The following is a 23,254-nucleotide window of genomic DNA, read 5'->3' as shown; positions in this document are numbered from 1 at the left end:
GCGTTGGAGGAGGGAGACCTCGAAGACATGCTGGACAGGGGCTCTCGTGGACTGGAGTTGGACACCCCTGCTCTAGACTGCTTACCCTACTATGGATCGCGGATGTGCCGTGGAGCCTATCCCAGCAGTCGTTAGGCGCGGGGCAGCAAATGGGCGACTGGGCACAAATTGATAAATAATAAGCATTCACAGCTCGGGAGAATTTAGAATCTTCATTGAACATTTCGGAATGTGAAAGGGAAAACCCCCAGGCCTGACGTTACTGAGATAAAAAGCAGCAGGATCAGCGCCAGGATAGAAAAGATGGATGAAAGTCAGTCACAAAATGATGGTGTCTGGTCTATGTCAGGCATACTGAGCCCAGCATGACAGAATACACTTCCTTTTGATACATTGTGATTAAAAACAACAACACAATGTGCATGCGGCACGCCAGCGTGTACTTGACACCCATGCACAGTACACACTCCTGTCTACTCCCTGTCTTGCTCACAAGCTAAACTCATCCCCACTTTACGACATGGTCCATAATTATCAGGCTGCAGCTCATTGCATACTGAGCCATCTGTTGGTCACACCCTCAAACACACACACACAAAACCAGATGCTTGGAATCTGGGATCCATGGGACAGTGCGGCCATGTATAACTAAGTTTGCAGCACATCGTTAACAAATTACAAGAAGAGGCTCAAGAATCTCTTGGAGAAACAATAATTGTGGAATTAGGAGTCAAAGAGTGACTCCAGTGCAATGCGGGCTGCAGACTCATTCTAGCCATTGATGAAACTTACCCCGAGAGACGATAATACAAAAAACACCAGTACAGGTATTTAATGGCTAAAAGGGACATGGTGTTGAAAATTAAGGGTTTCATTTATCCCTTGCATGCAAATAGTTGGAGTGTATCAAAAGAAAAAAAGCCAAGTAAATCTTTCATCTGACTTTTTCTAAAAAATATAGATCTCTGAGCAAGCTATTAAAAATGACAGATAATAATTCATTATCTTAATGATGGAGTGTTGCCTCAACAAGCACAAATGTAATCAAATTTGTATGGGTGCTCCCATCATGGGGCCCAGTTGGGGTGATATGGCCAGATTAGTCATCGGTAGCGCCGCACAAGTGTAATTCACTTGCAGTCTGGGTGCAGGGGAGGTTGAACATCTCATGATATGGAGAGAGTCGCAGTCTTGAGGAGTCATCAAATAACATTTTAACAAATAACAAAAGGGATCCGAAAAGGTAGCTACAGTCAATAAAGCAAGGAACTTAATAAGTGGATATAGCGAGGAAACACTCGCTTTATACCATCGCTCCGCCCCGATCGTCATGGTGACAAAAGCCATACTCAGCATTTGCATGAAACAGCAGTGCTACCGCCCTCGAAAGTAACTGATTTCAAATGTGGGGAGAGTGCATTAAATGTGCTGTAATTCTTCATCCTTTGGGGTTTTTGAACAGAACGTCAAGGAACTTTTATAAGGACACCTGGGAATTATTTCCATTTGTAAAAAACATACATATTTACAACAAGGAAACATTTCCACCAAGCAGTGCGCTTAGGTTTAGCTGCCTTGGTGAGAGCATAGCTACTCAATCCAAAGGAAGGCTGTCAAGAAGTTTGCTGCACCATGCAAACTTTGCAAATGAACCACCTCTGCTGGTCCCTTTCGAATTTGTGGGGAATACAGCCACAAAGTGAATCAAACAGAACCCCCAGGCAGAGCGAGACCATGTGAAGTTTAACTAGCATCTCTTCAGCTGGGCATGACAAGCTGTCAACATGCACTGGCCAATTAAATGTCAAGCAATGCTGACATCATCAATCAGAGGCTGTATTTCGGCTGCACACACACACACACACACACACACAACCAAACAAACACACCCCTTTGACGGCGTTCTAAAATTCAACTTGTGTGTGTAAGGAGAGGGGGACTCATCTTCAGTTATTTAAAGGAAGCCCCTATGGGAGCGAAAGATGGTGTGATGCTGCTGAAGAATCAAAATGTCAAAAATGTGTATTCAGGTCAAGCGCTTCTTCTCACCGAGGACAACTTGTCTTTTGCCATGACAGTGTTTTGATACAGTACGTGTCTATATATGTTTATATGTATTGTGTGTCAGCGCACATTGAGGCTCACTCACCGAGGAGTAGAGGTGACCCTCTCCGTTCATGGCGATGTACAGACCGGACTTTACTGATTGGATGGCCACAACTCGAAGTCCCACTGGAATTAAGTTGAACAGAGCTGCAGAAAAAGATGAGACATCGAGAGGTTGTATGTGCCCATGGTGTTTTGAACAGTCAGTTGCCACAAGTAACATGAGACAATAGTCATTGAATAAGTCTTGGAAAATCAATTCCTGAATTTTGCCTTGGCTTGCGTTACCTCTCAGTACGTTCGTGTTGGACAATTCAATGCTTGGCGTAAAGAGCTCTTTTGTCTTCCAGCATGTTTGAGTCCAAAAAGGCAAGCCTGATGGAAGAAGTTGAGAGCCCTGACCTCAACCCCATCAAACACCTTGGACATAGAATAGCCAACATCAGTGACCTGGCAATCCTTTTGCTCGATGATTACACTTTAAAATCTGGCAGAAGAGTGGGAGCTGTTGTCGCTACAAGGGAACTCCATTTTCTTCCGTGTTCGCTTGCCATTAGTCTTCATGCTTTTGTCTTCAGAGTGTATCATTCATGGAGGTGGCTCTCGGTTATGCTGCAAACGGCATGAGTGCATATCATCACAATCACAGCCTATGATGAAAGGCATGACAGCAGCTCTGCCTTTTTTTGCCGTGCGTCTTCCCTCCAATCGAGGCTTGATTACGCGAGGGAAGGCAGAGTCCTCATTAATCAAGACTGCTTCCAAGTGCTTTTCGAATGACTCTCGCAGCCAACACACACAACATTACGCGCTGAGGACAAAAAATTTATGAAATGTGCAAAGGTGATCATCCGTAGCAAAAATGCTTCCAGCTGATTAGAAGAGAAATTTCAAGCTGCGAGTGATCAACGTGCCCTCACACCCCATTTTCCAGGAAATTCTCAACATGAGCATCAAAATTGGATGCAATGCTACAACCACATTAGATGGTGTAGGCAAAAAATGGGCTTGGCAATTTTGCGTTGGCCACTAATCGAGGGTACCCGCTTCCGATTGAGGCTTATTTAATTGGACTAATTCCCAAAGAGTTGAGTTGAGGTATTCACCCAAACGACAGCTTCAAAGAAAAATTGCCAACGTCCAGTTTGTGTTTTGTGCATGGGTTTCTGGAGACTTTTTCATGCATCCCACCATGATAGCCGGGCACCTGACGTTAGTAACACGTCAGGTGCCTGATTTTTTATTTCTTACTTTTCAAGGGATGCAACTAAGACAGCTTTATGTTGCTGTCATGTTGCGGACGCCTAAAAATACACATCACTGGGATGTGCATCCTTTCAAAAGTTGGTGTGTTAAAATACACCAATTTGAAAATGTCGAGGGTCCCAAAAAGCAAAAAGATTTCTCAACAGCCTTTTTCAGGGGACCTCCGTACCGCCTGGTGCTCGGCGCTAATGACATTCCTACGAGTGTCCAAAGCATCACAGTTCTCTCTGCCTACCGACAGACCGACAAAGGCTGAAAGTGAGAGGTGCCTCGCATCCTCTTAATCGACATGCCAAGCCACACTGTATGTGTCCAAATGAATGGGAGGCCTGCAAAAAGCCAAGCAGGTGGACATTTCTATAGAGCTGTACAAGGTTACCACTGCAACAACACGGCATGTTAAAAAAATGACAACAAACGAAAACACTGGAACCAGATTCGTAATTCAACTGGAAGCTTTGTCAGGTCCAATCAAGGAGGTTCCACAAAAACCTGACGCTTGTTGCATCAGCGCAAGTACATGATGAGTGTTGTTTCTACTTACAAGAGTTGGTGCTGTCATCTTTGGTCCCATCCAGACTTCCATCCTGGCCCATCTGGAGATAGAAGCCTTGCCTGCAGAACAACCTGGTCACTATGCCCTTCAGCTGCGGTTCTAGGGGAAACAACAAGGAGGCCGGTTGGGCAAAAATAAAATAAAATAAAATAAGGATGTGTGCAGGGTAAATGCTGGAGAGAAATTAACACCTGTTAGATCCAATAGAGGAGCTACATCAAAAGTTATGTCTATTCAAAAGGCTCAGTTTTGATGGACCCTTGTATGACTTAAAAAATGTATTAGGTTCACAAGTGAGCTGGATCGCATCCTTAGCCCCCTAAACCCCCTAAATCATGCAAACTCCACACAGCAAACCCAAACGTATAAATGCTCAATTTGCATATTGCATCTCTTTGTGTTCGAAACAATGGTCCTCAGTCGGAAAAGGGGTGAATGCCCTCTCCGGGTCGGGGATGAGTTCTTGCCCCAGGTGGAGGAGTTTAAGTATCTCGGGGTCTTGTTCACGGGTGAGGGCAGGAGGGAGCGAAAGATTGACAAGCGGATTGCTCAAGAGTCTGCTGTGATGCGGATTTTGTATCGCTCTGTCATGGTGAAGAAGGAGCTGAGCCAAAAGGCCAAGCTCTCAATTTACCGGTCAATCTACGTTCCTAGTTCCACCTAGGTCATGACCGAAAGAACGAGATCCCGGACATAAGCGGCCGAAATGGGCTTTCTCCACAGGGTGTCCGGGCGCTCCCTTTGAGATAAGATGAGAAGCTACGTCATCCAGGTGGGGCTCAGAGTGGAGCCGCTCCTTCTCCACGTCGAAAGGAGCTGGATGAGGTGGCTGGGGCAGTTGATTAGATTCCTCCTCGATGTCACCCTGGTGAGGTTTTCCGGGCATGTCCCACCAGCAGGAGGCCCCCGGGACAACCCAGGACACGCTGGAGGGACTATGTCTCCCAGCTGGCCTGGGAATGCCTCGGGATCCCCCGGGAAGAGCTGGAACAAGTGAGAGGGAAATCTGGGCTTCCCGTGCTAAAGCTCTTGCCCCCCCGATCTCGTGCAGTACTCACGAGACCGTGACACTGGACTATGTGTTCAGTCAGGAAAGAATTACTTGTAGTTATGAAACATTTCTGACCAGTTTCAACATTTTGTTGAAGGGCCATTTGAGACATAGCCTGAGCACAGCGGCAGCCTCAACACCCTATCCTGAGGGACGTCCCGCAGACAGGAGCAGTCAAGCACATCAAATCCATCGCAGGACTCTCGGACTAATCCTTTCCTGACTGGTCATTGTTCCACTTGGAAAACTTTGATAAGGTTTTCGGATCAAAGGGAGCTAATGTTTCCAATCACACACTCAAAATGGGTATGGACAAACGCCTACAGCCACACCCACGGTTCCAAAGCATGCTGGGAATCCCCTTTGACAGTGTGCCAGAGAGGCAGAGCGTAAAGGAAGAGTAGAGGTGATGCACAGAGACAAAACCCAGGCTGACCCAGTTATAGGAAGAGGGCCCGGGAGTCGGGGGGGGCTCCATCATTGTGAGGTGTGAAGCTTTGCAACAAAGTGTGTGTTGATGTTGCGACACATTACCAGCGCTGCACAGGAGCACCGTCGCAAATGATGACGTACATTAACACAAAATGCTCCGGCATCTTATTTCATTGCTTTGATTGTGATGACGTCTGTCTACAAGGTTTTGAGAGTGAGTAGATTCCCTTGTAATGCTATGATAAAAACAGAAGAGCAAGATCGTGGGCCAAAACAAAAAAAATGTGACAGTTCAGGTGGTGTCATTGAAATAGGTTTCCAATTTTGAAGACAATATGCAACCTTGCACTGCTGTCAAGGTCATGCTTTGAACACAGCTTCCGTTTTTGATGTTTCACTGAACATGCTCCGGTCTGGCCGTCAGGCGAAAACAAGCCCTCCCCAGGCCACAACACAGACTTGTGTAGCCATTTTAGATGAGAGGTATATGGGCTATTCATGAACTCAGTTTAGATTGTCATCATTATTACAGATTGCCCATGGATTGGTAATGCGTGCTTTATAATTGATGCAAACGAGTCAATGACAGTCCAGAGGGGAACAGTACCTAATCATCTGTTGTCCGTTCAATTGTGCAACGTCCATTAAAAGCCTTCATTCTGCAATTCTTTCCACATTCGCCAAGGTGATATTCCCTTTTCTTCCCAGCATCTTGTCTGTTACTAGGGAAATTCCCATCTTTGCGTTTCCATGACAACAGTCTCGTGATGCCACAATGTTCCAGTGGAGAGGTATTCCCCCATCCATACACGCACACACACACACACACACGCACACACACACACACACACGCACACACATACACACACACACACACACACACACACACACACACACACACACACACACACCCACGCACACGCATTACATTTTGTATGAGACGCGTGATCATCAAACCACTTGAGTGCCATTCCACCATCACAAATGAGACCACCACAGATGTCGTGCTGAAAAAAAATGCACCAACATCACCTCCGATATGGCACCAGTGACGCACTCTGTGACTGTCATATGAGAAACGCCAGAACCATCTTTGACTCCAAGACTTGCATGCACACTTGAGAATAACGCAACGGGGTGGAGAGCGCTTCAGTCTGCCATCGACTTTCCATACCTGCACGCATTGATTTTAAGTCAGGGGAATAGTGGACAGAAAGCCCGCCCATCATTGGGAGGACATTTGGATAAGTCAAGGTGATGGAGCTGGCCTGCGATAAATAACAGCACAATATCCATTTTCTAACATTGCTTTATTTTGCAGGTAAAATAAACATGAACTACAGAAAGAGATGCCGGGCAACCCCTGGCTTCTACTGTTATTTCAATGATCTGACATCAACATTAAAATGAAGATACACAAACTACATTTGAGAGCGGTGGTCTCGCCCTTCTCATAACAAGCCAAGTGCGAGTCCATATCTGTTTGAATGTCTCCTTCCGAAAACCCCTGGAAGGCTGCAGGGGATGTTGGCAAGCTTTGTGTGTGTGCTGGGGGTGTTGGCTGGAGGGAGTGATGGAGAGATCTGAGGCAAAGCGAGAGGATTAGCGTGATACCAAATGGAGGCAGGAGGTGGGGATGTAAAGATGTAAGCATGAGAAGGGAGGTTTGAATTAAACGCATGTGGAATCATTGGGAGAATTCCAATGTTAATAATATGCAGTGAGAGAGGGGCCAGAAAAATCGGAAGCTCCAACGCCGACTTAATGAGCTGAGAGAAAACAAATCCCTGTGAGACCCTAATTGTTGCTTTTCTCAAGTCCAAGCTGGACACATGAACATGATACGTCATCTCACCCTCCCCACACACTGCCGAGGTCGCCTTCCCACGAGCTCACCCACTGACTTTCCACACAATTGGTTGGATACGAGCACAAATCACTTAAACGTCAGTATTCAGTCTTTGAGCTCTGCGTGAACAAAAACTAAGCCGAACACATTCCAACCAGAGTTTTGCAAATTGCACATGCACGCATGCCAGAGAGACGAGACAGAGCAATCTGTGGCTTCAATAATGGATGTACTCGGAAACTAGTGAACCATATGGCGCTACAAGACCTGACAGTGCACGTGCGCGCGGTTCTGCGTCCACGACAGAGAGGAAAGGGTCGAAGCTGTCGGTCTGGCTTCAAGCAAAAACTAAAGTGTGCGAGATTTCGTCTCCCAATGCGTGCATGTATGCCAGGCGAAACGCGTAAAGGTACATTTGCGCGCCTCTGTCTGCCGAGCCGCGTGTGCGTGTGATACGCGTACGTGTCTGCGTGCATATAAGTGTGTCCGCGCACACCTTGTCTCCGTAGCCTCCTCTTCTTCAAGCCAAATATTCGGACTTTAGAGAAGATGTCGACCAGGTTCGCGTTGCACAACCCCTGCTTCTTGCTGGGGCTCTTCCGCCGCCGGTGAGTGGTCGGTCGGTGGGCGTGTTGCTCCCTCGCCTGCCGCTTCTGGCGGATCAAACCGCTGGCGATAGCCGCTGCCATGTCCCCGCCGAGACAGCCTACACAAAAGCAGAGGCGTCTCCGCCCGCGTCTCCGGTCTCGTCACTCGCCTTCTCCGGATCGGGGGCTCGGATCCTAGACGATGCCGCACCCCACAGTCGCGGCGGCTCTGCCGGCTACAACGGCCCCATCACTTCAGAGTCCGAGCAATTCACGCCGCTGCGCGTCACGGCCACGGGCCATTGGCTTCAAACGCACAGCGGTTTACCTGTCCGTCACGTCCCGCCGCCCCGCCTGTCAGCAGCGCTCTATGAATGGCACCTGCATGCGCCTCATCGAGGTGCCTTGCCGGTGCTCCTCCCCATGGCCGACACCCGAGACGAACGCGACCCTCTGAAGGACACAATCGGGAGAGCACTTGCGCGACAAAACGTCCGTTTCTGTTGCGCTGCGAGCGGCGCGCGGCGCGCGTGCAGCTGCGAGCCGTTCCAGGTGTGTAAATTAACGTGAGGCACACACAGTCTCGCCGGAAATCAAGCGCCTGGACTTTCAAAGTTAATCAAATCTCCGCTCGGCAAGTGGATGGGCTTGCGTCTCCGCTCAACCACGCGGGGCTTTACATGCAGGGTACGGGAATACTTTCAGATTAAAACGTTCCGATATCGACGTTAAATTCGTCCTTTCCCATCTGTTGCTTCTAACCCCAAGTTTGAGTCCTGATGTTTTTATAAGAACAACAGTTAGTGTTAGAATACTCCTCGCAGCACGGTGAGCGTTGTGTTTGGCATATCCGCCTCACAGTTCTGAGTTTGGGGGTCTGAGGGCAGCCTCTGGCCTACCACGGTGGAAATTGTATGTTCTGTCTACACTTGCGACGGCGAATACTTTGTGGCTTCCTCCCACATTCCAAAAACATGCTTCTTAGAAACCGTGAAAACTCTCAATTCTTCTTTGGTGAGAATATGATATATGTGAATATGAGAATGAGAATATGTGAATGGTTGATCCAATTGTCTATGTGTGCCCGGATGCGATTAGCTGGCCACCAGTCCAGGGTGTGCTCTTGTCCAAAATCAGCAGGGAAAGGCACCAACCCTCCCGCGATCCTCAATTGAGAATAAGCAGTTTATAAATATATATATATATATTATTCGAGAGCGGCGCTGATTTACCATGAACACACAATGTTTCCTTGAAAATGCAAGACGGGGAATCTGCCAAACGTTTATTTTGAAAGCAATGAAAAGGATGCCATAGTGATTCTCCAGAAGCTGTTTGGAAATTGCTTGGCGATCTGTGAAGTCTCACAGGGTTGCTGAAGCCATGCGCCCAGCGAGCCTGAAAACAGCTCGTCATCGTGGGTGATGTCTTCAAAAAAAACCCCAAATATAAGTATTTTACTGATAGTATAAGCAGTTCAGAAAGTTAATGAATATGCATTATTTGCGTGGCTATTTTTAGCATTTGCACAAAAAAATGCATTTGCACCTCGATTATGGGTTTGTTCAAAAGTCTTCTTCATGTTATTTCCTACAGTCCTCCTACGACTAAAGCTAAAAATGTTGTGGTCTTATTGTCTGTAGCAACACTGAGTAGAGCATCACTTACCAATTGATTCTGAAACTGAGGCCCATTACCCCTTCTGACCAAACTCAGCAAAGTCACAAATATTGGATGTTTTAGGAAGATGACCACGTGGGGTGGGGTGTGCTGTCTCTGGAACTTGTTTGGGAAATGGTTGAGGCCAACAATCATAACTGTTAAACCTGTTCAATATTTACTATGGCCAATCTGACTCTGTGATTGACGTGAAACGGAATAATGGCCAAACAGGAAGTGAGCTAATAGTCCTGCTGTTGCCAGACAGAAATAGAGAAACAGTTATTCGTATTGAATGTTTGCATAATGTGTCTCACAAAATGACAAGAAGAAGAGGTTGGCACTGTAATGTCATGACCAGAAAGATTAAGTAGCTTCTTCTCTTTCTTTTTCTGATGTTATGAGGCACCATGCTGCCTCCCACAGGTCACCTTTGGTACTATGGCATACATCTGGTTTACAGAAGACTTGTGATTATAGAGATATGGGTGTCATTTAATGAATCAAATTGTAGCTTTCCAGGCCATCACCCCCCTGTTTACACCTCCTGCCAGAAATTCCATCAAGGAGGAGGGAGACTGACAAAGGAGCGAGGCAAGAGGAGTTAGAATTATTTTGGGGTCATGTGATGATCATTCCGCGATGTCGTCATTTCATGGACACTACTAAAGATGATGTCACATCGTGTCAAAAATGCACAAATGCAAGTATGACTATAACCACAAATGCCCACTTTATGCTTCAAGTGGGATTAAGCTCAAATCAAATATCCACACTGACATGGTTCACAACTAAAAACTGCAAAAACAAGCTCAGTCCCAATCGTGTCACTCACACCCCCTCCACTAACGATGCGCACAATTCATATTTGGAATGACTCATAACTAATAATAATAAATAAATAAGAAGTAGATCAGGGGTGCCCAAACTTTTTGGACCGAAGATCTACTTTTCGATCAATCAACCTACCGGGATCGACCCTTACCGCGCACGTGCACGCACGCACACACACACACGCACGCACGCACGCACGTACGCCATGACGAAAACCGCCTAACACGGAGGCATGCAATGCACTTTTGCAGCCTGTTAACTATCGTAGCTCACACGTACCGTTTTAAAGTGCTTCCCTGGGCCCTCTAGATTCCTATTCTTTGCCCGTGCCCTCGGTGAATTGTACACGAAGCAAACTCTGAATGAGAATAATAACGGTAAAAGGTATAGCGCAACAACTCTGATCACAAGCTGCAATTGCAGACTGCTGAGCGCTAATAACTTCCGGTGACGTTGGTCTCACGCCACTGTAGATGAAAGATTTACCTGCTTTATTTTGTTGTATTTTTGTAATTTTTTGTGAAAATGAGACTGATGGGATGATTAGGGTGCAGTGTACATATTACAGTACAGTACAGTGTATATATTACTAACGCGTACAAAGACACACAAATGGTTGTTTTTTTTTTTTTTCTCCTCTACAACCCTCGGTTCTACTTGGGACCAGTCCTAGATCTACGGATCGATCAGGATCGACGTAATGGACACCCCTGCATTAGATTGAATGTGAAAAAAGGAAAGCACCATCGACACATTTTAAAATTATCTTTACGCAGCCAAATGTGTCTAAGAAATAGCATCCTAATTACTGCAGACCCTAGAAACAGATGTGGTTCAGTGTCGTCACCATGGGCCAGTGTAATCAAATCTTTTTGGTAACAAGTACATGCGCCAAATAGAACACTCAACAAAAATATATTCAAACTAAAATAATCATGAAATGGCACAAACATCAATTTCATTTGAAGTCCTGGGTCGTTGACGATCATGCTGGTACACACCCGTTTTCATACGCTACCATTGTGAAGCTTCAGGGATTCCGCAGAGGATACATCAGAGGTGCCTGGATTTAAGCTACCCCGTGGAAGCTCCTCGATGCTAAATTCTTGCACCTCAATGAGCGTTTGAGATGCTACTTAAAACGGGAGCACGAGAACAACTTCCAGGTCCCATTCAATCGTTTGAGGAACTTGTAATGTTGCCATTAAGAGACATGAGATGTGTGGGATCTCGCACTTTAAAAATGGTTGAGGATGTTAAAAATCGTGTGCATTCCTATGCTAAAAACTATATTGATAACCAAAAATGCATGGTCGTAGGTGACCACAATCTATCCCACATGGTTGTTCAATTATTTTCAACTCATCTACACTGTACGGGTAAGCAAGCTCCTCGTTCACTTGTTCACCTGTTACCAAATGCGCCTAGTGACAGTTGCTTGAAAGAAGGTTAAAAATGCAGGCCAAGAGCTGCCATTATACCCGTGTTGTATGTTCCACATACAGTACATTTGACAATAAAGTTTATCCAATCCAATCAAACATATTACTGACGTAACATCATGTAACAGTCACGGTTAAGGGCATAAGTAGCTCCCATTAATGATCTCAATTGGTCAAAGTTTTTCCGCTTCTTGCTGTCTGGTGTTCAGGGTACAGTCATGTCGTCGAACAAACGCTTCAGCACCGTGGACAGCGCGGAACACAAACACAATTTACTTAGAAGGCCACTTGAGAGCGCCAGAGTACATGTAAGCGCGGTGCCAGGCAACGGGGCTTGTCAGCTGGACTGAGAGACCTTTTTCTCTGCTTGCTTTCATGACTGAATAAACCAGTGTCGTCTTGGCTGGAAATGTCTCACGGATGTATGCTGATTTGCGTGATGCCAGTCTATCCTGCAATTAACGTTTCTTTTTTGTTGCTGATACTTTGCCTATTATATCAGAATAGTGGAATGTACGTGTGTGCTTCATCCATGTCACACTCAAAGGGGAATCGTTGCAAACAAACCAAAGCTTTATGTACACTGAAATGCATGCCTCCTGCTACTTTTTAGAGCAAGCCGATTAACGCCAAATGACTAATTCTGCTCTCGGATTCATTTTTCATCCGCAGACATGTCTCATGCAATTTTCACTGACACACACCGAAAGCAGACTACAAAGATGCTCACAAATGAGACACACTCAGTTTTCAATCGTGATAAACGGCTCCAGTTTTCGAATACACTCACACACGTGTCTTGTGATCTCCATCATTCAGAATGGTTCATTTTTGTCTTACGTCAATCAAGATCAGATGGTTATACACTCTCTGACATGTCCTTTTTGTTGTCGTTGTTTGTTTTTGCACTGTTGTAATATATCATAAAAACTAAGATAGGCTAATTTGATTGAGGTCGAATTTATTGTAACAATGCTTATTTGCAATAAATCATTCAGTTGGAAAGCCAGTTTACTGGCCTACTGTTTGGAGGTGGTGCTCGGACAAAAACATGGTTTTGAGGAACGCAACTTTGACGTTGCTTTATCGTACAGGCCTTGTCCAGATTAAGTAAATGTGGCATTCCCATTCTTGAAGCTGACATCAACTGACAGCTGTAGCAAGGCCTCACCTGGCGATACGAGATACTCAAAAATAAATAAATTACAGAACAAGAAAATAACCTGTTGGGCAATAGAAGCAGGGATGTAGAAAAACGCTCTTGTGCACAATGCACATACTCAACTCTGTTGCTCACCCGTCCCTCCTCCCCCAAATCTGCCAATCTCCCAAGGGGTTAAGAAGAAGAGCCTGGTCCAGCACCTGAAGGAGCACTAGCTGCATCTCATAAGTGCTTGAAATTAGCGTGCAACAAGCATTCCCCTATAGAAACAGGGGGAAACAGCGAGGTGATACAATTGGGGCATTTCTGTCACATTGAACCCCCTTATGTGCACCCTCATAAGGGGATATAAAAACATAATCAAATACAGTGGTTGGACGATAGGATCCAAATCTATTCCTTGGGGCAAATTTGAAGGCATGTCTACCACACACCACAAGTGTGTATTATACTTTTATTTAAAAAAAAAAAAAAGAGAGAGCGTAAAGTGAAATCACAAGAACCCATTTTTTTTATCACAGTCCTTCCACAACTCAAACACCTACAAACAGAAGAAAAATTTCAGAGAAAAATTCCTGGCACCATGACTGACTCTCATCCAGCCATCCATTTTCTGACCCGCTTATCTTCACAAGATAAGATAAGATAAGAAAACTTTTATTAGTCTCGCAATGGAGAAATTCCCAATGCACAGCAGCAAAATTATGAAAGGTGTGCCGGAACCTATCCCAGCTGTCTTCACGGCAGTAGATGGGGTCCACCCTGAACCGGTTGCCAGCCAATCGCAGGGCACACAGAGACGAACAACCATCCACGCTCATACTCACACCTAGGGACAATTTAGAGCGTCCAATCAGCCTGCCACACACGTTTTTGGAATGTGGGAAATGCCAACTCCACGCAGGAAGGCCAGAACCGAAATTGAACCCTCTGCACTGTGAGGCCAACGCATTAATCAGTTGACCACCAGGCCGCCCTTATACTATACAGCACTTTTCTACCTCAGGTTTTACACTGTTACCACATTCACCTACTGAGGGACGCAGTATCAGGAGCAATTGGAGATTAAGTATCTTGCCCAAGGACATTTCAGCACGGTTGCAAAGGCAGATTATTGTCAAAGGTGATTTTTTTTTGTCTGATAACAAAGCCTCCTGAATTCTTTTTGTGAGCTCTGAAACGAACTTGTCAAAACTGAGTCCGTTGCCAGCATTTTTCTCTTTGTGATCATGGAAGGCATTGCGACACCCCCTAATACAGCAATGGTTCACCATTATTTGATTTGGCCAGATATATTTGACCATAACTCAGAGGGATTACCATGACAGTGCATCTCTTAAGTTGTAAACAATAGTTCGGAAGCCTCCAAAATGTCACATAGGGCAAAGATGGCAACACAATGCATATTACCTATTTCAGGCCACCTTGGTCTAATATGGAATAAGGAGGAGGAATAACAAATTTTCGGCCCTCCATCTCATGCACCATGGGCCTCTCTTTCTTAAATTCCTGAGCTGAGTTTGGGCGTGCTTGTATTTACAACTTACTGTCTAGTCATGAGGATCACAGCTGTGTTTGAGCCTATGCGGACTGTCTTTGGGCAATGATAAGATTTTAACAACAAAATAAATACTGTTTTCTAATTAAAGTAGTTTAATAGGCAAGTAGGTAGGTAGACCCTAAAACATCCAGCCATCCATTCATTTTCGAATCCGCTTATCCTCACAAGGGTCGCGAGCATCCAGAAAGGCTAGAGCACGGACTCAAACACCCCAAAAACAGTTGAGTCAAAAATAACCGAAAACGATTTTAAAAAAGTGACTGACCAAAGTTTTTGAGTTATACGACCCGAAAAGTGTATAAATGTACTTTATTTGATGAATTGATTTTCAAAGTAGGCGGCCCGGTAGTCCAGCGGTTAGCACATCGGCTTTACAGTGCAGAGGTTGTGGGTTCGATTCCGGCTCCGGCCTCCCTGTGTGGAGTTTGCATGTTCTCCCCGGGCCTGCGTGGCTTTTCTCCGGGTGGTCCGGTTTCCTCCCACATCCCAAAAACATGCATGGCAGGCTGATTGGATGCTCTAAATTGTCCCTAGGTGTGAGTATGAGCGTGGATGGTTGTTTGTCTCTGTGTGCCCTGCGATTGGCTGGCAACCAATTCAGGGTGTCCCCCGCCTGCTGCCTGAAGACGACTGGGATAGGCTACAGCGACCCTAGTGAGGATCAAGTGGTTCGGTAAATGGATGGATTTTCAAAGTACATGACGCTTAATCAATTAATTTTGACACACCCTCGCCCCAAAACTAAATCAGATGACGCTCATGGAAACAAATTGGCAGGGGCTGCTCTGTGCTTTTCATGAATTTTCTTTGAGCCAATGCTGTAGTGTAAATGATTTCACCATTAAAAGTATTAAAATAGAATTAGAGTATTTCCTGTTCCGATACGCAGGCGAGAAGGGAATGGCATCATAGCGCTCTTCTTGCCTACCCACACATTTGTTGTCGGCGCAGGCAGTCGGCACGTTCCCTCACACAACGGACATTGATGTTTGTCTTAATAACAATACAGGCTCCATGGGGTTTTCCCCCCACACATGCTGCCACGAAACTTTTTTTTTTTTATTGACAGAAGATTCAAGTTTACATTTCAGTAACATTTCCTTTGTCAATACAACAACAAATGAAAACAAAACCAAAATATATACACAAACAGATTTTCCAGTTATATACTGTATGTGGATTAAAAAAACATTGACAGACTGCGGTGCAATGTGGCATTGGTGGATGGAGTGAGACATTATGTCCCAGATGTGATCAATTGGATTCAGGTCTGGGGAACGGGAGAGCCAGTCCATAGAATTAATGCCTTCGTCTTGCAGGAGTTGCTGAGACACTCCAGCCACATGCGGTCTACCATTGTCTTGCATTTGAAGGAACTCAGCATATGGCCTCACGAGGGGTCTGAGGATCTCATCTCAGTACCGAATGGCTGTAAGGCTAGCTCTGGTGAGGACATGGAGGGCAGTCCCCCCCCCCCCCCCCCCAAAAGAAATGCAACCCCACACCATGACTGAGCCACTGCCAAACGGGTCATGCTGGATGGAGTATGCTGCAGGCAGCGAAACGTTCTCCACAGCGTCTCCAGACTCTCCCACGTTTGTCGCATGTGCTCAGTGCGAACGTTACAAGCCTCAGCGGGTTGAGGACGTGGCACATGCAGCCCCCGTCTTAAACAGGGAGTCCCCGGCGGGCTTTTCCTTTCACCATGATTGAGGTCACTGAGTTTGGCTCCAATGAATTCATCATAACTGGTCGAATTCTTTACCGATTTTGACACGGATTAATTTGTTCGAAAAATCAGGCATGAAGTTATGATACTAGACACATGGATAATTTTTTAACCTTCATAAATATAAAAGGGAAGACCAAATACTTTTTAAATGTGAAAAAGCATGTCAGATCAGTCAAAATAAATAAATATAACAGCAACCGCAATGAACTTAACCTTGCATTAAATATTCTTTTGTTGTTGTTATTGTTACTGCTACCACATCACTGAAGAGTAGAAGTGATTGAAGTACGCCAAGTTTTTTGTGGAATTGATTGAAGCAAACTTAAAAGTTAAAATGTTTCAATTCAGGTCAAAACTGAAATACGGGCTATTCTTCTAGATAGATGGATAGGTAGATCGATAGATAATTTAATCCCAAGGGAAATTACACATTGGTCTGTTGCAAATTTGCACAAAAAATGTCACATTAAAACCTGTTTTAATCTTCTATTTTAGATTCATATTTTTACATCCATCTCCAGAGGAGTCAGCACCTCGCCAGGCATGAACCTCAGCACACGTCACTGGTAGTTTGATAAATGTGACAAAAGTGAGTAACACCCCCCCCCTCCCCCACCCTCACGAGCTGTGCGGCAGCCAGAGGGGTGTGGTAATAAAGTTGACAAAAACAACAATGCTTTGACATTGATTGATTTGTACGGCCGGAGGTTCGATGCACAATGTTGACATTTTATGAATGAACTATGATGACATCCAGCACACACGCCGGCATTGTCATGTTCCTTATTCGGCAGCAGGTGGCACGCGTTCACTTCTGCCGCCTGCACAGCTGCTTCCTATTTGCCAGTGATTGCACCTGCTATATCTAGGCACTCCGGCGGTGGACCCATTGCCTGAGTATTGCATGCCGTGCCACTGCTATTGCCTATGATTACACATATTGTTCAACACCATTCGTGGTTGGTTATACTATCGTCGTCCCACGGGAAGGATTGTCTTAGCGTACGTGAGTCAGTACTCGTTTAACATATTTTCCTTGCCGTTGTTTTGCAAGCGTTTTCTGTTGTCGCTAGTGATGGGTCCATGAGGCCTCATGAGGTGTGTCGACACAATGACACACTGTGTTGATACTGTACTGATACTGTGTCGCTGACCACTGCCACCTGCTGTACCTTCATAATCCCTGCAGCCAACCCACTTGACAGACTGAACAAACTGATTTGATGATGACGTGTATACAATCTACTACCTCAATCTACCCAATGACTGGTACTGAATGAGTTAAAAGCTCAGTGTAGCCACAAGCGCCATTGTTTATGTTGTTGTTTATGCTGTTTATATTGTTTATTGTTTTTTATACAGTGTAGCTGCTATCCTTTCTTAGCTGTGTGTGTTTAATGCACAGCATGTTTGCATGCATGTATGCACTGAGGATTGAGAGGAAGAAATTTCATCTATGCTGCATATCATACATTAAGCATATTTGACAATAAAGATGACATTGACCCTTGACAATGTAATTCACATCCATGCATTCATATTGTATCATTCAATGTGTTTCATAATGTGAAAATCATGTGAATGAGGATGCTTGTGGGCTTTGTCTTCACAAATTTTGATTTAGAAAAATAAGATGCTCCAGTGTTTTAAATTTTAGTCTGTTGCATTTAATGCATGCTATTTCCTCTGTTGTGTAGAAGACACACACACAATGGAATAAGACATGTCAAAAATCCGAGAGGCACTTGGTGAGACAAGGAGATTTTAATGAATACCTTATTCTCCAAAAGGAGATCAAAATGGCTCTGTGCGGCGGACAATTTGTATTTGTCCGGAAGCTGCTCCATAATATGCACGTACTGTAGCAACGTCACTCGAGTGAAGCGCGTCTCAGCACTCAGCAGTCGATAGGCTGCTGCTCTCAGCTGTGCGCGCGAGCACGTACTTGCGGCGCCGACCCAACCCACGCCACATATTAAGCTTTGAACTACGACAACAGCTAAACTAGCCTAGCCGATGTAATGATGGTCAGCAGACAAGGTTTACGTTTTATGTGACTTTTAATAGCAACGTGGCAGAGTCATCAAACATGCGGTGTGCTCACTCGCAGTCACTTTCTGGAACTCCCCCTTAGAGGCGGGACCTCTCAATCAACTGGAGTATGACGTACAGTACAAACGTTCATAAAACACTTCTCATATAATAATAGCCTATTATATGACAGCCGGCATGACGCTAGAAGTCAGCCGGACACATTTTTTTCTGATAATCAGTGTGTTTTCCGTGTTGCCCAAACATATTTTTATTCGAGCGAGGGTGGGGTCTAGCTTGTTTCGGCAATCGGCATCGTGTCGCCAGACGCACTTCCTTAGGACACACTGTGCGGGCTTTTGCTGCGGCAACGCCCCCTGCACTGAGTCGACGCCCCCTGGATAAAGTGGCGCAGTTTGGACTGTGCCGAGCAGCCGATGCAGTCTAAACTGCACCGGTGCAGTTCATGTGTCACACACGTGATGTAATGAAGCGGCACATGCACCGACACGTGGTTTGCTCTGTGAGCCCGGCGCATGCATCAACGCATCGGTGTCTCTGGACCCATCACTAGTTGTCGCATTTCCTTTTTTCCTGGTGCTCGTTTTTACGAGCACTTTCTGTTGTCGCGTTCCTTATTTCCTGGCTATCGTTCTGTGACCAGCGTTTTCTGTTATTTATTAGGCGGGATTTTTGTTTATAATAAATATTATTGTTTTACAAAGTCCTTGTCGGAGTCTGCTATTTCGGGGATCTGCTTGTTTTTGTCTTCTCCGTTACGTACGAAGCAGTTCCCTTTTCCTGCTTCGTGCCTAACGTGACAGGCATAGCTCAGAATCTGTCCCGCCTCCATCTTGTGCAAATCCACCAAAATCGTACTGCACCACCTGCACCACAACTCGGGCTCGCTTTTAGCAGGTCTAAAATTTCGTCTAATTTCAGGCCTTGTAAAAGAAAACACCCTTGGTCTGCTGCAACGCCCAACATGGGGCAATGCAGGTCTGCCAAATTCTCAAACATGCTCATTGAAAATCAAGATGTGACACATTTTACGTCCGAGTGCACATGCGCTCTCTATGAAAATAGAGCCCTGAGTTATCACAATGTGTATTGTAATATAACGAAGTAAAAATCTATTTTGACCTTATACTTTCACTGCACATGTTAAATGAGTCCTCTTACTTTTACCAGTCCACCAGTTTACCAGTGTTTACTCCGTCAGAGAGAGCATGGTGCTGAAATCAAGCGAGGAATGGGGAGTTCAGACAAGGAGGAGACACCGTTGCATGGGTGTTCCCCACATTGGAGGAGTGTGAGGATAGCCACTGTGAAATGAGCAGGATGAGTCATAATTCACACTCAGACACCCGCCCACACGCACAGCTTCGCACAGGCATGGGGAAGTCCACTGTTACCAGGGTAACAAGTGACAAGTGACGCAGGTGGATCTCTGAGTGAGGGAAGACAGCATTTGCTGAATGCCGAGAAGATGTGCACACACACGCAAAACGAATACGTCACACGCCATTTCAATTCACTAAGTAGTCTGTTTTGCCGCCGCATCTCTCCTCTCTGCCGTGCTTCACCTCCCTCGTTTCCTTTCCTTCCGTCCTGATGTCATCTCCTTTCCTTGTTTTCCCACCCAGCTCCCTTGCCTCCTTTCACCTCACAACATCACCAGCCCTCTAAAGGGAAGTAGAAAGAGAACAGTCAGACTAAATTATTAATGCCATGTTTTTTTCTCCTCTCTATATGTGTCTGTTCTTTGTAGTGTTCTGTCTCCTCCCTTATTCTTTCTGCTCTATATATGCAGGCTTTTCTCACGAATCCCAGATAAAAACTTTACTGCCAAGCAGAGATGGGACCAAATCTCAGATGTGCAAGTTTCAAAATGAATCCCAAGTCGTTCTGTATTGGGCAAGTCTAAGTCACGGGTTTTCTTAATGGCTTTTTCAAACTACACAACTTTTGGCATTCAAGATGGTTGCGCTGTCACACTCCCAGATAAATATCGTTGTTTGTCTTGGATCGGGTCAGACATCACACTACAGACCCCGTCTGATCGTTGCGTGCTTCTCTCAAGAGTTAGTCCAGCAGTGCGGGTCCTTCTGGGAAGCGAGACAAAAAGTCACGTCAACAGAGGCATTATTTGCATGTGCGTTTGTTTTTTTGCTCAGAAAAGGCAACCAAAAAAAAGTAGGGGAGTATGGACGTGTTCCTGGATAGTCGGGGGAGGGTGTTATGGACTGACTGTTCTCCTCTTTCATCTATAACTGCTTCAGACAACAGGAAAGTGGTGAAGAGTGCACAATTGTCTGTGTCTCATGTGTTGTTTTGTATTATTTTGTCTTTTTTTTGGTTAACTTTTCTTTCGATAGCGGCAAGGACACCGCAGCGGCTCCTCTTGTTTTATGTTGAGAGGGCAGAAATCTCAGCTGTGCTGTATGTTACACATACAGTACATTTGACAATAAAGTTTATCCAATCCAATTCAATCCAAAAAGAACTTGAGGGAACAAATTGTTTTCTTTAATGACACCACATTTGCAAATCTGCCACTAGCTTTGCAGTTAGCAAATGTGGCATGAATGTTATGGATACTTTCCAATATTTTCCCCTTTTGTTCAAGTCACTTTTTAAATACCGTATTTTGCGCACGAAAAGCCTAAAAGCCTTCCATTTTCTTAAAAGCTCACAGCGCGCCTTAAAATCCAATGCGCCTTGTGTATGGTCATTACGCTAATATTTCAACCCCAAAATGGCTCCTTGCTAGAGGCATGCTTACAACGCAGAGTTCAAACGTTAAGACAATCGGTTACCCAGTTGAACACGGAAATAGATCAGCGGCAAGAGAGTTCAAAGTGAATGAGTCAATGTTATAACTTGCTGTTGGTTAAGTGAACTGTGTCGCTGCTTTATTCAATAAGTTTTCCTGACATCTGATCGTTCTGTTGGCATTCCCTTGAGCGTAGCTCTGTCTTGTAGATGCATTGTAAATTGTGTCTTATAATGCGGTGGGTCCAATGTATGAAAAAAATATATATAATAGGCCATTCATTGAAGGTGCGGCTCATAAACCATTGCGCTTTTTAGTGTGGAAAATATGGTACTGAACACCAAATTGTGATCTTGTGCACCATGTCCAGTCTCTCGTCATAAGTAGGAAGACACTTCTTCTCTGCGTGACTAACATGGTTTAACGCCTCCGGACGCTTTGTGTCGAAGAGACAAACACTTAGACGAGCTGCATGCGACTACAATCGTGCAGCCCAGTACTGCACTGGTTAGAATCCAGTGAGTTTAAAAAACAAAACGTCTTAAGACAACATTCGGGCAACTAACAAAATTAACTGTAACTATATCTTGAGGTAACTTTTCCGCCATTTTTAGTGATGCCATTTTCGTGTGATCACGTTGCGCACGTCTGTTTTGCACTCCTCTCAGAAAAATTACCTCTGACTTGTTAAAAATGCTTTCCGCGTCTATTTTTAATTATGATGTGCAGTGGAATCTCCTCTGTCACATCGTTTCGGATTGAACCAGTTTCATGCAGTATTTCTACATTTATTGCACGCACAACGGGATAACTCATCTTCGTCCACCCAAAAATTGTTGGAAGCTAGCCGCAATATTTATGTCTGCCTACACAACATAATTTTGAGGTATTTGGGAATGGAGTTTCATCAAATATGTACACTAAAGAAAAGTTGTGTCATCTAAGCGTGAATGACATGAAAGACATGAGAAGCAGAGCAAATGTCCACCGGGATAAGCTTGCGTACATTGCCAGAGATGGTGTGGGAATTTCGGGTAGCCAAACAAACAACAGGCAGACGAAGGGGGTCACTCTGCAGAAATGGCTTTTAAGACACACATCGTTGTTCCCTATGTTATATGGGCTCAAAATGCTTCTCTTTGCTCTTACTTGTCTCGAAACAGTCGCACAACGCTTTGCACAGACACTCAGTCACAGGTCATTCCATTGTAACAATGGAAAAAGTTACTGACAGTTTGAAGCTTTTAAAATATCATAACTTCCTTAATTATTTAGTGATGAACAAAAACCATTCTTGTTTGATGTAAAAAAAAAAGCTCAATTTCACTCGATTGAAAGTTTTTTGGGATTCCAAACTAAGCAAAATAAAAGATTAATCTTTTCTATTGTGTACTTAAATATTCAAAATCCTCCTAATGTTGTTCGCACCCTGTCTACAAGAGGTAAGATCTGAAGCCCAAGCCCAATGCAACCCGACCCAAAATTTGGGTCTAAAATCTCTCTGCTTTTCTCTCTGAAAAGTGCTGCGCTAGTTTATTAAGAATGCACTGCTGCTGTGGTTTATGGCCCAATTTTCAACTTGTCAAAATGACGGATGGCCTTAAATGTTTCCAGTGAACCCTTAAAAAAATGATGTCAATGATGGAAAATTGTCGGTTAATGTACTGTCTGCAGAAACAGAAATATGAAAGATGTAAATGTTTATACAGTCTTGTATAAGTCAGATTTTGTTACAAAAGGGAGGCTTTAATTTATCATAAATCACCCATCCTCCTCCCAAGTACATTTGAATTTTCGGGTTTGCTTCTGGCTCGAGTGTGCAAATCAAGTTAATTGGTCTTGCTCGGGCCAGGTCAGTCTTTCATACCCGCTGGTCGGGTCGGGTCAGGCTGGATTTTTAGACCCGATCTTACCTCTAATTGTGATTTCAATTCTCACTGAGGCCTCATCTCATCGTGTATAACTGAGTTCCAGTGACGTGTGTCAAGAAAGTCTATGTATTTCACAGTGATGATTAAATGTGAAAAACATTACTTCGCTTTATTTTTCGACTGCAAGTCCAGCAATGGACTTGGCTTTTCCCGGAAACGTCTGCTGAGACCAGACTATTTTGAGGCTAGGATTTTTGTAGCATTTGAACAAAAATGCTAACGGCAAGGTAGCATTCAAGGCCTCATAGCTCAGTGGTTAGAGCATCCATCCATCCATCC

At 44.8% G+C, this 23,254-nt stretch overlaps 2 protein-coding genes across 3 annotated transcripts in view; one reads left to right on the top strand and one right to left on the bottom strand.

Annotated features, from left to right (window-relative positions):
* The window catches only part of cdadc1 (cytidine and dCMP deaminase domain containing 1), a 123,379-nt gene that overhangs the window by 29,296 nt on the left and 70,829 nt on the right, over positions 1 to 23,254 (top strand). The gene's annotated exons all lie outside the window — the stretch shown is intronic.
* LOC127595803 (fibroblast growth factor 14-like) overlaps positions 1 to 23,254 on the bottom strand; it is a 74,716-nt gene that overhangs the window by 9,348 nt on the left and 42,114 nt on the right. The window contains exons 2-4 of one of the 2 annotated variants that reach the window (XM_052057621.1): positions 7,757 to 8,300; positions 3,917 to 4,027; positions 2,150 to 2,253 (exon numbers count right to left, since the gene is read on the bottom strand). In XM_052057621.1, the coding sequence (XP_051913581.1) occupies positions 2,150 to 2,253; positions 3,917 to 4,027; positions 7,757 to 7,949 (408 nt within the window). In that variant the 5' untranslated portion in view covers positions 7,950 to 8,300. The remainder of the gene's footprint in view (positions 1 to 2,149; positions 2,254 to 3,916; positions 4,028 to 7,756; positions 8,301 to 23,254) is intronic. The other variant, XM_052057620.1, reaches the window with a different exon arrangement.

Source organism: Hippocampus zosterae, chromosome 2 (assembly GCF_025434085.1).
Source record: "Hippocampus zosterae strain Florida chromosome 2, ASM2543408v3, whole genome shotgun sequence".
Lineage (NCBI taxonomy): Eukaryota > Metazoa > Chordata > Actinopteri > Syngnathiformes > Syngnathidae > Hippocampus > Hippocampus zosterae.
Note: the sequence above shows the minus strand (reverse complement) of the source record. Positions and strands in the feature narration are given on the sequence as shown.